At 37.3% G+C, this 18,944-nt stretch overlaps 1 protein-coding gene across 1 annotated transcript; it reads left to right on the top strand.

Annotated features, from left to right (window-relative positions):
• Window positions 1–7,510: 7,510 nt before the first annotated feature.
• Window positions 7,511–16,712, top strand: prrg4 (proline rich Gla (G-carboxyglutamic acid) 4 (transmembrane)). The gene is made up of 7 exons (XM_084409055.1): window positions 7,511–7,768; window positions 8,030–8,139; window positions 8,432–8,595; window positions 8,901–8,928; window positions 11,600–11,738; window positions 11,849–12,034; window positions 16,032–16,712. The coding sequence occupies exons 2-7, from the start codon at window positions 8,040–8,042 to the stop codon at window positions 16,057–16,059; spliced, it is 645 nt and encodes a 214-aa protein (XP_084265181.1). The 5' UTR covers window positions 7,511–7,768; window positions 8,030–8,039; the 3' UTR covers window positions 16,060–16,712.
• Window positions 16,713–18,944: the final 2,232 nt, after the last annotated feature.

Below are 18,944 nucleotides of genomic sequence, written 5' to 3'. Positions count from 1 at the left end.
AAAAATGTCCATGGGGAATTGATTGGATGGTTGTGGTGGTTTGCTATTGGTCGATCTTGTGAGTGACAGGTTGTCCCGCCCTCACACCAGTAAACATAATCAGAGAAGAGAAGAGATGTCGCTGCAAGAGGGAGGGGAAGATAATTTGATTAAAGATTACAAGGCATATGAATAAATAAAATGATGTGCACAGATAAATCATTTATAATAAATACTACAATATTTAATAAAAAAATAAAAGAATTGTCAGTTTTTACTTCTTTGTGACTTTAATGGTAATAATTTAGAAGAGATACCTACTCATAGAATATGCTTATTTCGGACGCAGCCTTCGAGTGTGAGACTGATGTAAATAATAAAGGATATCCTGGTGAAACTGGATGTGAATGTGAGAGACAGAATTCCCTGGTTAATGGATTCAACCAACCATTCAGTGTGTCTTTATTTAGCACAGGGGTGTCCAAACTCGGTCCCGGTCGCCACTGTCCTGCTGAGTTCAGCTCCAGCTTGCCTCTCAGGACAGTGGTCCACCAGGAGCAGGATTGGAGACCCCTGATTTAGCAGGACAAATATTAACTCTGGAAATTAGAGGATGATGATTAAGAAACTTTTTACCCTTTAGACATGTTAATAGTTGCATTAAATATTGTCAGATAAAAGTCAACACATTTTCAGCCCAGCTGATTTTGACGCTGAACACTGGAGCACGTGTTGAGCGAAAAACATGGTATATTAATGAACTGCAAGACTTTTCCTGTTCCTTCCCTTCTCCATTTGCACTCACTATCCCAGGTTAACAGTTCAGGCTCAAATGATGTGTTGTGTGAGATTTACCAGTTATCTCTCCTTCTCTCTATCCACTGTGTCCGATTTCACGACCCCGTTTTATCATGATCTGATACCGAATCATATTTCTGCTGAGAGAAGTCGTAGGTAATGTTTCTTATCTCTCTGATTAAATGGTGGCCCCACAAAGTATAAGCACTTAGAAATGGATTTCATTGCATTAGCGGATGAATGAAGTCTGTTTTTCTCAAGTTCACACAGGTGTAGTTCATCATAATCACATTAAAATAATATAGACACCACATGATCCTCTAATATTTGACAAGACATGTAATGAGGAGGATTGAGGAAAGGCCTGGCAACCTACCCCGGAAAAATCATCGGCAAGAAAATTTAATAACGCCATACGCGAGAGACTGTCCATGAAATTTCTTGGCAATGATTTTTTACAGGGATAGGTCCATAGAATCACCAAATGTCGGATTCGACTGAAATGGTCAATGAATGAAAAAAAAAATATATATATATATATAGCCTATATATATATATATATATATATATATATATATATATATATATATATATATATATATATATAGGCTACAGAAGTGATTACACGTAATCTGGATTACATAATCAGATTCCCAAAATTAAAAACAAAAAATATTTAACATATTATAAAAGAAGAATTAGGCAGAATCAACCAACTTTGTGATTATTGATTAATTTAGCCTAATTCTTCTTTTATAATATGTTAAATATTTTTTCTAAGAAAGCATATTGCTTATATCTTTTTATATTTAAAATATTTATTTTATTTGAAAATAATTAAGATTTAAATAATTATTAGCTTTTCATCTATTTACAAACCCCCGGTTTTGGGAAACCCTTGTGTAATGTAATGTAGTCACTTAATGTTGTTGATAATAAAGAATGGAATACATTTTCTTTCACTTTGTATTTGTATATCAATATAGTACAAATCAAGATTATCTTATTCAAATCAATGTGATAAATGATTTAGGTCAAAAGTAATCTAAAAGTAATTAAACAGTAGCCAGATTACATTACGTAAAATGTGTAATCTAATAGATTACATTACTAACTGCATTTTTATCATGGAAATTGTATTCAGTAATAGACTACAATTTGTAACTAATCTGCAGCACTCACTAATTTTGATATTCAGATTGATAAAATTAGATTTTGTGTCATCTACTGTATGTTCAAGACCTCTTGTTACAAACTTCTTTTTGCAAAATGTTTTGCTTTTTCTTTTCTTTTTTCTTTAAAATAAATTCCACTTGGTTTGATATTTTGTTAATGTAGTTCAATGACTTTCAGACTTTTTCAAGTTTATCTAAAGTGTTCAGAGCTCTTTTAGGGGGGGGACTCTGCATATAATTCATAACTTTATGTGTGAAAACACATTTTGTTTGTAATAAAATGCCTGCAGGCTGTTGAGTAATAGTTGGGTGATTTTCTGCTGAGCTTAAAACGCTTTGGCAAAGTTGGTGAAAAGTCGATATCTTAATTTCAGAGCATTATAAACAGAATAAATCATTTCCTCAGCGTGAGTTTATAAACTTGGCATACTTCCCCACACTATAAAACATGAATCTAGCAACATAGCAGGAGGTATTTCCCATTGTAGAGAAATTATCGCATTTCCAGCAGACCCTGCATGGTTTATCCATCATTATTCCTCCAGAGCGGAGCGCATGTTTCAAATCCTCAGGGGTTCTGACGAGTTCAACGTCGTCTGGTCTTACACAGCAGATAAAGACAGGAATGTGAGCTTTATATCAGCTCGGTGTGGACAGACGCTGCTTAACTGCATCAGCATTCTTGCAGCCGCTACAACAGTGTCCAGACCCCTGCTGAAGGACGGGGGAAATACTGAAGCCTATCACTGGTCAATTAGCACCAGTCTCCACGAGGAGCACAAATACATCACTGTTAAACTGGGGACTTTTCCAGGAGATCATCTGGGTGAGGCAGAAAATGAGTTGCTTTCCCCAGAAAGTTGTAAAGTGATGAGGTTTATCTGTGATGTTTGGTATTTTCAAGATGTTTATAAAAATGTAATTATTTTTTGTGGTCTCCATGGACCATTAAGTCATCTTGTCAGCTGCACCATGGATTATGTATGTTAATGCATTGCAAGCCTTGTTGATGTTAGATAAATGCCAAAAAATTGTTAAGTTGTGTCCTTAAACATATTACCATTAACGATATATACTCTTGGGAATGGTTTTTGGACTAGAAAAGGCTGAGATTATTACGAATCTGCGGCCTTTAATTATAACCCTGGACTCCTCAAAGGTCAAAAACAGCGCTTTAGTTTCCTGACACTGAACATGCCATCAGTTCAAGGCCTGTATGACTTACATAGAGGTTTTATGGGACAGCACTAAAGCAGCAGAAAATCAATCTAAATTTTAGTTTTACAGTTTTAAGATTTGAAACTCTAACCCCCTGGTTTCACAGACAAGGCTCATAACTGAAAGCAACTTGCACTGACAAACCTTAACATATGTCAGTGCCATTGTTTTGTCTCAAGAATAAATGCCCTAACTGAACTAAATCCCGACTTAATCTAAGCCCTGTCTGTGAAACCAGGCCTAAATGTTTGTTTTCTGTAGTGGTTATGTTGATCTCAGAATTCTTTTGTTTCTTCTGAACAAAAATGATATAAATTGTTGTAGTTGTTTGGTAAGCAAGGGAACACATTCAGATAAGAGTCATCTACATTATATGGACAAATGTATTGGGACACCTTGACCGTTACACCAACAGTGACTGTTATGAGATCTCATTCTAAATATAGACATTAATATGAGGCTGGCCTTTGCCGCTATAAAAGCTTCCACTCTTCTGGGAAGGCTTTCCACAAGATTTTGGAGTGTTTCTGTGGAAATTTTTGCCCATTCATCCAGTATTTGTGAGGTCAGACGCTGATGTTGGTCGAGAAGACTTGGCTCGCAAACTACGTTCCAGTTCATCCCAAAGGTGTTGGATGGAGTTGATGTCAGGGTTCTGTGTGAGTCAGTCACCAAACTCATCCAATCGTGTGTTCATGGACGTTGCTTTGAGCACTGGGGCACAGTCCATGCTGGAATAAAAAAGGGCCTTCCCTAAACTGTTCCCACAAAGATGAGAGCATAGCATTGCCTTGGAATGTTGCAGCATTAAGATTTCCCTTCACTGGAAGTACGGGCCTGGCCCAACCCCTGAAAAACAGCCCCACGCCAGTATCCCTCCTTCACCAAACTTTACAGTTGGCACAATGCAGTCAGTCAGGTAATGTTCTCCTGCTAATCACCAAACCCTGGCTCGCCCATCAGATTGACAGAAGTGTGTTCTGTGATTCGTCACTCCCCAGAACAGGTTTCCACCGCCGGCGTGTTAAACACACTCCATCCGACGCTTGGGATTGTACTTCGGGATGTGAGGCTCGCATGCAGCTGCTCGGCCATGGAAACCCATGAAGCTCCCGCCGCAGTTTTTGTGCTGATATTAATGCTGATTCTGATTAGGAAGTTTGGAACTCTGTGGAATCGTCAGAGAGCTGATGACTTTACGCACCATGCGCCTCAGCACTCAGTGACGCCGCTCTGTGACTATACGAGCTGCGTCCCGATTCAGAGGCTGCATCCTTCAAAGGCCGATTGCGTCTCAGCGGTGCGACGAAGGCTGTCCCAATTTGAAGGCTTCTTCAAATGTGGCCTCCAAATGCATCCTTCGTTTCCCGTGCAAAAGGACACAACAGATGGATCCTTCATGGCCTTGCCTACCCCAGAATTAATTGTGTGCCAGCGACGACAGGAGAAATTGCTGAATTACACCTTTAAGCGCAAGTATTGGGTTTCAGCTTACTCAAATATCAATGATACAAATGTAAAAATGAAGAGCTGTTCAAATGTTGACATAATATCTTACTAAGATGCAATTATATATAGTTTGTACTCTTTATTATGAACAGAAATGGACCATAGTGGACATATTTAGACAGTTTGTGAACCCTGTTTTGTTTTCAGACAGTTTAATATAACTTTCAAAAAAGTCTAGTACTCATCAACAACAGCTGTCACAGTTGCTAAATGACAAGAACAGTCCTCCATGCGCTAGACCGTCCTATTTAACAACACTCAGTCCAACCTGTGCCTTCAAAGGACACAGCCTCTGGATTGGGAACAGCTATGGTCGTCCTCTGAGTTGCTGCTGTTCCTAAATGTGTCCACTTTCTAATAATACCATTTACAGTTGACCAAATATCTAACAGGGATGGAATTTCTCAAACTGACTTTGGCACCCGGCATCCTATCACTGTACTAAGCTTGAATTCAATGAGCTCTTCAGAACGACCCACTTTATTCACAAATATTTGTTAATGTAGACTGCATGGCTGTGGCAATCTGATTGAAACACCTGAATTCAATAATTAAGAGGTGTATCCCGATATTTTTTTGTCCATACAGTGTATAATATAAAGATCTAAAAAGTTGCTCTCAGGACTGAGGTGTTTCTCGCCCAGTTGGGGCAAGTTTTCACATGCATTTTACATTTTGTAACTTTATACAATTCATTAGGCTAATTATTAATTTAATACTTACCTTTTCCATTGTGGCTGTCCAGAACAATAACTTTGGAAGTGTTCAAAATGTTTTATACAGAAGTTATACTGAACAACAAGTCCACTCTGAGTATAATATTCTCTGGATTTTAAATTGTGACAACTAGCTTCAATCTCCCCTATATTTTGGAAACTCTGTTAGTGTCAAATGAATAAATGAGAAGATTATGAAACTGAAATTTAACTTCTGCACAAGAACTGTGGACAGCAAGTTTTCACTGCCATCTAGTGGTTCATGTAAGTAACATCAACCTGTGGCTCAAATGCCTCTGCTATGGTTTAAAGTCCCCATGAAATCAAAATTGAACTTTTATTGGCTTTTAGTGTGAATATGTTAGCCTTATTGTTATAAGCTAGTGTGCTCCAAAACTACACGACAAAATTTGCGTTTAGAAGATATAAGCGTTCAAAACTTAGTCTCTCACTTCCACCAATAAGGATCAATGATTTGATGACATCATGCTGCACTTCAGCTTCTTATCAGATTTTCTGTCCAATCAAATGCTCTCTAGAATCTGAAGCTCCACCCCCTACATTATAAATAAACGCTGAAGCGGCGACTAAAATCAGTCATTTGTGGTGAATGGCACACACTGCACTATATAGGCGATTCAATCACTATAACGATTCAGACAGTGTAAATATGCTTTCCATTGGGGTGAATGAAGTCTGGTTTCACGTTAGTGTCACGCGAACCTCCACAGCTCGGGTCTAGAGACACGACAGCACAGAGTGGACGCAGACCAGAAAACATATCGGACCCATTTGAATTCTGCACAGAATGCTATATTTTAAAGCGATATAGAGGAGATTAGGAGGAGAAACGGTTAGAGATTAGGAGGAAACTGCAGCTTTACCGAGCTCAACGGCTCTGGCCGAGCTGTGATTTAAACGAAAAGCTATTGGCTATTTTTAAAAAGGGGAGGAGCTGCTCGATATGCCCCGCCCTGTCTTAAGACCCTTTTCACATTTCCAGGTTTCTCAGAACCGGAAGTCGTCATAGTCAGATAAAATGATATAGCAGTGAATGAGAGAATACATTAAACATATCTTTTGTGTTCCCATTTGCTCAGATAGCAAAAGAAAAACTCAACAACAGTGTTTTCACAACTTTCAAACAGAGGAAAAAAAATAGAGAGAGATTGATAATGGCAGAAGAGAGAAAGATGTCAACTTTACTTACTCTCCAGATAACCAGCTTCTTTTTTTTTTTTCTTTTTTTTGATGCAAATATAATAAAATACTAAGTAGGCTATAGTGTTATAATAGCCTCCTTTTTAAAAATGAAAATATAAAAAGGTTTGTGAGATTTATGATGCCGCTGACCGTTAAAACGCATCAACACAGCCTGTGAAAAGGTTTCAAGGCACTTCAGTGGGCCTTTAAGGGTCACAAATTTTTTAAAAACACTATATGAGGATATTTAATAAAATCAAAAACGATTAAGTATCTTCAGAAAATTTTAGTTGCGCAGCTGTCAATGATGGGAGAGACATTTTAAATTCTTCATTGTAACGACATGAGGGTGAGTAGCTAAATTGATGATTATTTTTGTATTTATTTTTTCATTTTTGAGTCAACTAACTCTTTAATTCCTCATGAATAGATTTGAAAAGTATTTTATGAATATGAAATTTGGCCAACAAAATAAAAGTTTAATATTCCTTGTCCTGCTTTGTTTTCGTAAAATATAATAATCTCACAGTGGTGAATAGGCTACATATTTCCCAAAGTTAAAATCAAAATATGAAATATAAATATGTTTATCAAAATTGTAGTCATAATTACATACATTAGCCTACAAACATCATGAATACCAGCACGTTCAGCAACCGAGGCGCTGGCAGCAGAACTTAAACTCATTAGCAGCAATAGTGAAGCCAGCCCAGGTTTGCGTGGGAAATTGGAATATATTAGGAATTCTACTATGGCGAGGCCAATGTTCTGAATATTCATAGACAAGTTCCCAAAGAATCCAACCAGTATTCATAAATGAGTCACAACGTCTGCCTTTCGTAAAACCAGGTAGGCGTCCTGAGGGAACGTCATGAAACTTAATAAATATTCATGAGCTAAGCCCTCGTCATAGTAGGTCTGGTGATGTGGTGAAGTCATTCGGGTTTGTTCTCTACTACTCTCTGACTCCTGGTACGACGATCGATTAGTCGGGTCTGAGCAGGTGTTTTTCCAACTCACCAGTTTGTGTGTGTATGTTGTAAACAGAAATTCATTTCCTGGAACACAACAAAATGGCATTTCGTCCAAACCATAAATGCCTTTAGGTGCTCTCTGGGAATTAATAAAAGTTGAACGCTAAACTTTGGAGATATACACTAATATTGAAAGGTAAGTCATCTGATAGCGTCCTTCACGTTCTTTCGATTTTGACTACCAAAGCTGAGGTCCATTTTTCCTACTAAAATGTAATTTGTCTTAGTGAAATTAAAACTAACACCGGAAGGAAGAACTGAAACTAGTGAAGCAATTGTGACTGATTTGTTTACTATAAATTCAGTCTGAGTCTTCTGAATTCTGAGTCTAAAATTCAGTCTGTCTGTCGTTCCTTGTCTTTGAGAAGCCTGATTTTTTTGTCCTTTTCCCCCGCAGTTGACTAGAAATGCTCATATTTATCCTCCTACTGTGTAATTTCACTTTATGTGGACACTGTGCTTGTACGAGAAAAACCCTTCAAGTACAAGCAGGTCAAGACAGTGAAGGTGGGCAATGCTTTTTCTCTCTCTCTCTCTCTCTCTTCTCAAACACTGATAAAAGCACATGCTCTTATTAAAATGCCATCATGATCTGGTGTCATAAGTGCACATTAATGAATTTTATAGTCAGGTAATGATTGTTTGTTTATGTTAGGTCATTATGTTTCTGTCAAATGATGTTGTCTAAGTCAGTCATCTCCATCTCTGTTTCAAGCTATACAGTGATATAATATTACTAATGGTTATTTCTGGATTATATATTTTTAGTCACATGTGGCATTTTGTTTGTGGCGTGTAGTGTTTGTTGTGGACCAGGAGGCCAACACTTTTTTAGGACGCCACCTGTTGTACAACCGCTTCGACTTTGAGATCTTCACCCCGGGTAATCTGGAACGGGAGTGTTACGAGGAGATATGCAACTATGAGGAGGCTCGGGAAGTCTTTGAGAATATCCCTGATACAGTTGAGTAATCCCTTAATTATTGTTATTGACTAATGAATCAACATTTAATTCATTACACAGCCTACGACAACCACTCCCAGTTAAAAGACATCGTCATATGTACTTACCCATGGGTTGGATTTGGGCAGATAAGTCTTATTTTTATTAAATGAAAATATGATACCAAAGTGTGTTTGGAGCGACACACTCCTTGCACTCCCAGCATCTGATGATCAGTTCTAAATATGTCTGCATTAACAAACACCCATTTGTTGATTTCATACTGGACATTAATTTAATTTGCATTTAATTTCTGTTTTGACAGAATACCTTTTGGAAAAGTTATACCGAGGGTAAGTTTTTGACGCACATACATACAGCTGAATAATTTGCCCTCAACAGAAACTGCAAGAAAAAACACTGAAAGCTTCTCATGCAGATGTTTATCTACTGAAAGAAACTTGTTCATCCAGAGTTGTTAGCATACTATTTTAATATTACCAGTTTGCCAAAGTTCCACTTCTTTTTAAACAGCTTCTGGATTGTGTCCTTGTGTTTGTCTGAATAAAAGAAAGAAAATGCTGTCATTTTTCTGTATATGTGGAATCCTTTCCTTGTACACTACCGGTCAAAAGTTTGGAATAATTAAGATTTTTTTAGGCCTGGTTTCACAGACAGGGCTCAGATTAAGCCAGGATTAGGCCTTTAATTTAGGTAGCTTTTATAAACATGCCTTAGAAATAAACATTACAGGTGTGCATCTTGGGACAAAATAACAATATTTTAAGATTTCAGTGCAAGTTGCTTTCAGTTAAAACAGCGCAGACATGCATTTTAGTATTGGACTAAACTTAAGCCTTGTCTGTGAAACCAGGGGTTAATGTTGTTGAAAGAAGTCTCACCACAGCTGCATGTATTTGATCGAAAATACAGAAAAATTATTTCAATTTGAAATAGCTGTTTTATTTATCTATATATATTCATCATTACTCCAGTCTTTCGTGTCACATGATCCTTCAGAAATCATTCTAATATGCTGATTTAGCACTCAAGAAACATTTCTTATTATTATCGTTGTTGAAACCAATAATATTTTTGTGGAAACCATGATATGCCAGTTAGGGGTAAGAAAGATTTAAGGGAAAAAAAACAAAACAAAAATTATACTTTTATTCAGCAAGGATGCATTAAATTAATCAAAAGTAACAGTTAAGACATTTATAATGTTAAAAAGATTTCTATTTCAGATACACTGAACAAAATTATAAACGCAACACTTTTGTTTTTGCCCCCATTGTTCACAAATCTGTCTACATCTGTGTTAGTGAGCACTTCTCCTTTGCCGAGATAATCCATCCACCTTTACAGGTGTGGCATTTCAAGATGCTGATTAGACAGCATGATTATTGCACAGGTGTGCCTTAGGCTGGCCACAATAAAAGGCCACTCTAAAATGTGCAGTTTTACTGTATTGGGGGGGTCTGGGGGGGTCCGAAATCCAGTCAGTATCTGGTGTGACCACCATTTGCCTCACGCAGTGTAACACATCTCCTTCGCATAGAGTTGATCAGGTTGTTGATTGTGGCCTGTGGAATATTGGTCCACTCCTCTTCAATGGCTGTGCGGAGTTGCTGGATATTGACAGGACCTGGAACAAGCTGTCGTATACGCTGATCCAGAGCATGTCCGGTGAGTATGTTGGCCATGCAAGAACTGGGATGTTTTTAGCTTCCAGGAATTGTGTACAGATCCTTACAACATGGTGCCGTGCATTATCATGCTGCAACATGAGGTGATGGTCGAGGATGAATGGCACAACAATGGGCCTCAGGATCTCGTCACGGTATCTCTGTGCATTCAAAATGCCATCAATAAAATGCACCTGTGTTCATTGTCCATAACATACGCCTGCCCATACCATAACCCCACCGCCACCATGGGCCACTCGATCCACAACGTTGACATCAGCAAACCGCTCACCCACACAGCGTCATACACGCTGTCTGCCATCTACCCTGTTCAGTGAAAACCGGGATTCATCCGTGAAGAGTACAGCTCTCCAAAGTGCCAGACACCATCGAATGTGAGCGTTTGCTCACTCAAGTTGGTTACGACGACGAACTTCAGTCAGGTCGCGACCCCAGTGAGGATGACGAGCACGCAGATGAGCTTCCCTGAGACGGTTTCTGACAGTTTGTGCAGAAATTCTTTGGTTATGCATATTGGTCCCCCGGACCCCCCCAATACAGTAAAACTGCACATTTTAGAGTGGCCTTTTATTGTGGCCAGCCTAAGGCACACCTGTGCAATAAGCATCTTGAAATGCCACACCTGTGAGGTGGAGGGATTATCTCGGCAACGGAGAAGTGTTCACTAACACAGATTTAGACAGATTTGTGTACAATATTTGAGAAAAATAGGCCTTTTGTGTACATAGAAAAAGTCTTAGATCTTTGAGTTCAGCTCATGAAAAAGGTGCTAAAACAAAATTGTTGTGTTTATAATTTTGTTCAGTGTAAATGCAAATGCTTGTATCACAGTTTCGACAAAAATAGTAAGCAGTTTTGAACATTTAATATCAATATTTGGTCACCAATAATTACTGATGAGAATAATTGAGCAGCAAATCAGCATATTAGAATGATTTCTGAAGGATCATGTGACACTGAAGACTGGAGTAATGATGCTGAAAATTCAGCATTGCATCACAGGAATAAATTACATTTTAAAATATATTACAATAGGAAACGGTTATTTTAAATTGTAATAATATTTCACAATATTACTGTTTTACTGTATTGATCAAATAAATACATAACCTTATATATTTTTTATATTGACCGGTTGTGTATGTACTTATTATTTCTGTAGTATTATATTGTAAAGAATGAACGTACAAAGCCCTGTCAGATATTTGTACTGTCAGAACCCTGTCGGAACCAAATTTTTTATTTTATTATTTATTTGTTTTCTTTTATTTTTAGATTTGATAACTTTTGGGCTTATTTCCACCTGTACTCACAGATAAAGGTGAATCCCAATCAAAAGTTGATGTAACAGCGCTGCTGGTTGGCATTATCTCCGCTGGAGTCTTTATTATAATAGTTGGCCTTGTTATCTGGTACTTCTGCCAGGGGAGGAATAAAGACCATGGCTTCCGAGGGTAAGGCTTTATAATAACAAGTGTGAACAACATTCTGCATGTTTGAGACAATTATCCTAAGAGTTGGTGCCTGAAGAGACTGAGAACAACGTTTTGCCTTTTAATTTCAGCTCCTTCAGACGTCGATCCAACCGAAGCAATGCCTCCGTGATAATCCGGAGACTGGAGGAGGTTTCTCTGCATCCTATTCCTCACACAGACTCCGATGGGAACCCAGGTGCTCCTGGATTACCTTCTTATGAACAGGCCATCGCCATCACTGGACCACATGATGCCCCACCTCCACCATACCCTGGGTACAGACACACAATTTCATTTCATGTGTTCCCTTATGTAACCTCTGTGTCATTTTTATAACACCTCTATTATGTCATTTAGTTATTTATTACCGACCATTTAACTTTTCTTAAACAATGTCAAAAACAATTTACAGTACACTAATTGCCATACCAGCAAGCAACTCATGGTTAATTGTAATCACTGTCGGTTTCTAATTACTTTCCAAAGAGAAAGTTGCTGCCTGTTTTGAAGTCTCTTCTACACCAGTGGTTCTCAATCTTTTTGATTTCAAGGCTTCCCATTGTCCACAGCAATTTTCAAAGGCCCCATGGGTCATTCTGTGTCAACTCAACTCAATCATTTTTTTTTTAATTTGTTAATATTTTTTCTTAACATAAATAGTGATGAAAGTGAAAATATTAAATGCCATGGAAAAATATTTACTGAGTGTCACTGTGTCACCTACAATTTAAAGGAACACTCCACCGTTTTTTTAAATAGGGCTTATTCACCTTCTTTCCTACATTTAGATAGGTGGGCAAATGCATTTTTGTCTCAGTGCATGCGTTGTTTTAGTTTGACAGGGTCGGCGTGAGCTTAGCTTAGCACAATGGATGGAATCCTTTGTTGCCAGCTAGCATGGCCTGAGTAAAAGTGATCTAAAAAAAAATAAACCCCACCTAATTACTTCTTGTGGCCTGCGTATTCACAACGAGTACAAATAGCGATGCTGATTAACACTAGGCGATTTCCTAGGCAGATATTAACTTGGGACTATATTAGGGGGAAGCACAGGCGAAGCACTGCTGCTTAGGCGAAGCACTGCTACTTGGGCGCAGAGATATCACGCAACACATGAAATGTGAATATGTGGTATAATATGTGAATGTGAATACAGGTATAATATGGGTCGATCTATACATCTAGAGAGGCCGCACTATGCTTAAATATATTTTTATTTGCACAGACGCGTTTCGCCGCGTGCCTTCTTCAGTGTGCACACTGTGAAACGCGTCTGTGCAAATAAAAATAAAAATATATTTAAGCATAGTGCGGCCTCTCTCCCACTTCATGTATTATAATTATCTAGGCCAGCACTCTTAAAATTGACAAGTGTACACATTGAGTGAAGCCTGCTCATATCCACATTTACTTTTCGATCTATACATGCGTCATGTTTAAAATAATCACTTACTCTGTGGACAGTTGTCCATTTGGTCCATTCGGCGTGGGGCTTTTTTTCCAGTTCACTTTATCACACCGGGAAAGAAAATAGAGTAAAAGTTACTGCAGAATGGATCAACGCCGTGAAATCCTCGGTAGCTGTGACACAACTGCCGGCACGCTCATCTTGATCTGACGCGCTGAGCCTGGTCATCGATGGATGGCAGAAACTTGTCCCACTCTCTACAGCACAGACACTATTTCAGTCGGGATAGATTGGCATATTCCCCCAGATTCACACCACCAGTTCGTGTTGGCTCTCATCCTCACGTCCTCCAGCTGTTGAGCGATCGCAACCTCCTCCTCCTGTCATTCTATTTCCAAAGCACGCATCTCGTCTTCTGAAAACTCAGGTATGGTTCTGGCTCTGGCTCTTGACTGTCTGAGAAGTCACCCTCTTCGTCTCTCTCAAAATTAGCCATGTTCATTGCCATTCATGTACTGTAGGAAAAATAGCCAGCTACTATTCACGCCGGTATGTTGACATTTCATGTGTTGCGTGATATCTCTGCGCCCAAGTAGCAGTGCTTCGCCTAAGCAGCAGTGCTTCGCCTGTGCTTCCCCCTAATATAGTCCCAAGTCAATATCTGCCTAGGAAATCGCCTAGTGTTAATCTGCATCTCTATTTGTACTTGTTGTGAATACGCAGGCCACAAGAAGTAATTAGGTGGGTTTAAAAAAAAATTTTTTTGCACTTTTACTCAGGACATGCTAGCTGGCAACAAAGGATTCCATTCATTGTGCTAAGCTAAGCTAGCGCCGACCCTGTCAAACTAAAACAACGCATGCACTGAGACAAAAATGCATTTGCCCACCTATCTAAATGTAGGAAAGAAGGTGAATAAGCCCTATTTCAAAAAACGGTGGAGTGTTCCTTTAAAGCCAAATTACAGGGGGGAGAAAATGTCTATTAGTAAATTCTGTTGTCTTTAACAATCCATGTGAAATTGTTTATCAATGCTGACAGTTCATGGGGAGAAGCTCTTTTCTTTTCTTTTCTTTTCTTTTCTTTTCTTTTCTTTTCTTTTCTTTTCTTTTCTTTTCTTTTCTTTCCAAAGTTGGCATGCCTGTAACTCAAAAAGTAATAAAGAGATCTCAATGTTTTTTTAGGTTTTTTTCTTCTGGTTCTTAACAAACCTTTCTTTTGGTGTCTTAATTTTTAAGGCTATATATGGTTCAATACCAGAGATATGGGGATCTCAATGTGGCTCTAGGAGTAAATTGTACATATTTTCAGTGGTCCAAAAAAATGTGGGTCACTTTGCAAACAGCTGAAAAATTTTTTTTTTTTTTTTTTTTTTAGAGGAATGTCTAAAGAACGTCTAATGAAGAATGTCTAAACATACTTTTAATAATGTTAAAAGTTAAAAAGTGCCTATATGTATTCACATAAAAAGATTAATGTGCCTCAACTTTGCTATTTCAGTGTTTTTTGGCTCTTAAATATTGTTAAAATTAGCATGTTCAATGCAGTTGTTTTGATAGAAGAAAAGAAAAAAACATTTCTAGTTTTTTTTCTTCTTCAGACATTCCTCAAACAGTATCAGCTGGTTTTCGACCATTGAAAATGGTAAAGTTCAACAGTTTGCAGATGGAGCCGCATTGAGATCTCTATCTCTGGGAATTAACCATATAGGGTCTTAAAACTGAACAAACCAAAAGAAAAGTTTAGGATAAATATCTAAAAAGATATTGAGATACTGTATCTTTATTACTTCTTGAGTAACAATCACACAAACTGGAAAAATGATATGTATGGCACTCAGACAGGGATGTTCTACACAATTATTTCGATAGAGGGAAACAGTTTTAATATTTTTTTTTTGTTATTTAGACATTTCTCTTTAAAAGAAAAAAGTATCAACTGTATGCAAAGTGACCCACATTTGTTTTTTGACCACTGAATGTGTGTACAATTTACTTACAGAGCCACATCGAGATCCCAATATCTCTGGGAATTACTCATATAGGGCCTTACAAATGAGCATACTAAAAGAAAAATTTGTTAAAAACAAAAATCTAAAAGGATATTTAGATATCTTTATTACATCTCGAGTTACAGGCATGCAAACTTGCCAAAGTCAACAGATTTTTACGAATTTGGCTCCAAATCTCAGGTGAAAATTGTCATTCTGACCCCCCTCTATAGTGGATTAGTAAATACTCATCCATGGCATTTAATATTTTGGCTTTCATCACTGTTTGTCTTTCTTCAGGAAAAAAAAAAAAGGACAAAATTGAAAATTTTAACTGGGGTCCCCCCCCCTCTCTCTGATTTGACACAGATTGACCCCTATGGCTTTTCCAGTTTTTCATGATTTACTGGATAAGGATTAAGGTTACATAAAAAAAATTCTATTCAAAGTATTGTAGAGCTTTGCTTAACTAGAAAAAATTATGTTCATTATAGATGTCCGTGGTGTTAAGAGATTGTGTTACTTTACATAACTTTTCCAGGTCTAGAAATGTTCAAATTGAAACTCCTCATATCTATCTATCTATCTATCTATCTATCTATCTATCTATCTATCTATCTATCTATCTATCTATCTATCTATCTATCTATCTATCTATCTATCTATCTAAAAGAAAAAATTAAATAAGTAAATTCAAATAAGAATTATCTAGATTTTTAGTTGTTTTGGCTCATTTTAAATCATTTTATGTCATAATGTCAGAAGTTTGAGACCCACTGGTCTACGCAAGAACGAAACAATTTTGCAATCTATTTTTAACTTTCAGTTCAAATGGTCACAAATCTAATTCCGCACATCTAATATCTGTCCGCAGTTCCAGGCCAGGCAGCACCAGAAGATAACCATTCATCATTTGCCAAAACTAAATCAGGATGGACTGGAAAGATAACTTTCTAAATCTAATCACTTGTTGTAAATTCTTTTTAATTGTGTTTATTTAAAGCTATAACCATTGAAAACCAGTTTTGATATGAATTATTTTATTATAACAATAAAAAGTTGATCGTTTTATTTAACATACTGGTTTATTATGAAGGACATACAGATACAAGTATACACGTAATTTTATCATTTTGTTTAAGGTGTTATAGATTGTAATAGAGATCTAGTAGAGTGTGACTTACAATTAGTGTATTTACTGGATCAATATTTGGTCTACATTTGTGAGAAATAATTCTGTGATCAGCACACCAAAAACAAGATTACCTCCTCTAACGTTATGACACTCATGCCAGGCGGTGTTGTTTGCACTTAACCTTGAGCATAAAGATAAATCATTTCTGTTGCTTTCATCTTAAGTCATGTCTTTTCGTTCTATTGGCAGATGTAGAGCATGCACACCCAGCAAGGCTGAGTCATGTTTCACAACGCGACTGACAGACACAGTTACTCTAGAGGTTTCTGGAGTCTCTTTGATGCATTTTACATGATAGGCTCTGGTGTTATCATCATAGGGATATTAACAGACTTTATAATAAAATTTCTGCTTTGACTATTTTTGTATCTTAGTGTTGTCTTGTTACATTTTGGTGCATGATGAAAACTATTGACATATTAATTACTATAGGTGATAGAAGTAACTTTTAGGTACAGTATTAATACATTTTCACACTCTGTTTGGAGATATCAAATATTGTATGCAGATGTTAGGCAGATTAGTGGGAAAGTGTCTGCTTGCAGTAAGCCTATTTAAGGGGGCGTTTTACACAACACAGTTTTCAACTAAAAACGGAAAACTTTATGCGTTTTGGTCGTTCATTTACACGACAACGCCATTTTGGGCGCATGAAAACGCAAACTTTTAAAAAACGGGTTTTTAAAATGCAAGTTTTTGAAAACGATACCGTTATCGTCTCCATATAAACTACAAAAATGCAAATTTGGGAAAACAGTGATGTCATGTGCATGCGTGTGTCACATGAACATTTTGTTTATATCATTTTATATCATCTGCTTCATTCCTATTTGCCTGGGTTCTTATTAGGGTGAATTTCAAACAGTGTTTTTGCACCCTTGAAGGGCACTTCGGGAAGGGGACGCCATTTGCAGAGGTGTTCCTAACGAAAGTGAACAATTGAATCCCTTCGTGAAGGGAACATGCGATTTAATCGTTCATGGTCATGTGACCCAGGGTGGCGAATCCTCACGATTCATTTTAAATTTAGATATGGCAGGAGAGTTGGAGTTAACATACAAACAGAATGTGATATATAGACACATTTGTCATGCATTTCATTTTTAGTTTCATAGGTAAAAATGTGTTTAATGCTTAACTTATAAAGTTAAGAGCAGATCGAGAACACGCACACATAAAGCATATTTTAAAAACTTCATTATAAATGTACATTTATTTGTATTTCGGAGTGATTAGGGCATAGGGATGCTCATTTCCGATTGGAAATTGCCCTTAGTCTTCTTGGTTACTCATTAGTCCCCTTGTTTGCTGCACTGTTTGTATGTCCAATCATCTTTGTCTAGTATTTTTATGCCTGTGTTTCTCCTCTTAGTTGTCGGTTCTCGTTAACGTTATAGCTATACTATAAGTTTGGTTACGTTATCTTCTGTTTATTTGTTAATAAAGTATTTTGCATTTATCTTCTTTGTCGTGTTGGATTACCTACACCACCCCTTGCTACGCCTGACAGCATGTTACGTGTTCAGGCTATAGGTGTGTATAGTGTTTCTTTACAAAGTGACATCGCCACCTACTGGCCTGGCAGCATAATACAACGTTTAGTCGTTCTTGCGGATCCATGTAAACGGGGATTGCTTTGACAACGTTGTCGTCTGTACAAACAGAATGTTTTGTTTTGTTGTGATATATAGACACATTTGTCATGCATTTCATATTTAGTTTCATAGGTAAAAAAAGTGTACTTGAAACTTTTCAAAAAGGCTTTTATTCATGTATGGATGAAATCTGAGAGCTTTCTGTCACTCCATTGACAGCTACGCAACTACCACTTCGATGCTTCAAAAAGTTCATACAGAGATCATAAAACTAATCCGTATGAATTCAGCGTTTTGTCAAAATTTTCTGAAAAGACTTGATCGCTTTGTATGATGAACAGATTGAATTTAGACTTTATTCTCATATAAACATTGATCAGCGAACACAAACAAGCTCAACTGAACCTGCTTGATGCACGAGAACAAACCTCATTGGTTCTCGCTGAAGCTCAAACGTGCTGCGTAACACGAGAATGAACATTAACTTTGGACAAAACTGCTCAAATTATATGGATTAGTTTTACGAAATGAAAGACTGTACATTTTTGGGTGAATTATCCCTTTAAATCAGCCAAACCACTTGGTATTCTTCACAAACCACAGCTTGAGAACCACTGTACTAACACACCTGTCTGAACTTGAAGGAAACTGTCTTCTTAAAAAAGACTTAGACAAACAACAAAATAATTTGATATTTAAATGCAATGGCATTAAGACATCATTGGGGCCCACTGTGTGTGAACATAAACATTTAGCTAATGCTGAGGTACACAGTTATCTAAATATCCTCAGAAGGAATGATCAAACGTAGCGTATAAGAACAATTGGGAAAAGTAGGGAACGTCCTGTACAATTATATTGACAACTTCTCCTGATGACTTTGTTAAGGTGTATGTAAAGTTATCGACAGGGAGAAGGTATAATAATTATGGTCACACTTTATATTAGGTGTCTCTTTACTACGTACATTAAAAAAACAAAATCATGTACAATGTAC

Source organism: Rutilus rutilus (assembly GCF_951802725.1).
Source record: "Rutilus rutilus genome assembly, chromosome: 5".
NCBI lineage: Eukaryota > Metazoa > Chordata > Actinopteri > Cypriniformes > Leuciscidae > Rutilus > Rutilus rutilus.
The sequence above is the reverse complement of the archived record's forward strand: the minus strand, read 5'-3'. Positions and strand labels throughout refer to the sequence as shown.

Excerpts from the sequence above, each read along its gene's own strand:
- prrg4 (XM_084409055.1), top strand. The coding sequence starts at position 8,040 with ATGCTCATATTTATCCTCCTACTGTGTAATTTCACTTTATGTGGACAC. Across the intron at positions 8,140-8,431 it reads AGCAGGTCAAGACAGTGAAG|TGTTTGTTGTGGACCAGGAG; the intron begins GTGGGCAATGCT and ends TGTGGCGTGTAG. Across the intron at positions 8,929-11,599 it reads TTGGAAAAGTTATACCGAGG|ATAAAGGTGAATCCCAATCA; the intron begins GTAAGTTTTTGA and ends CTGTACTCACAG.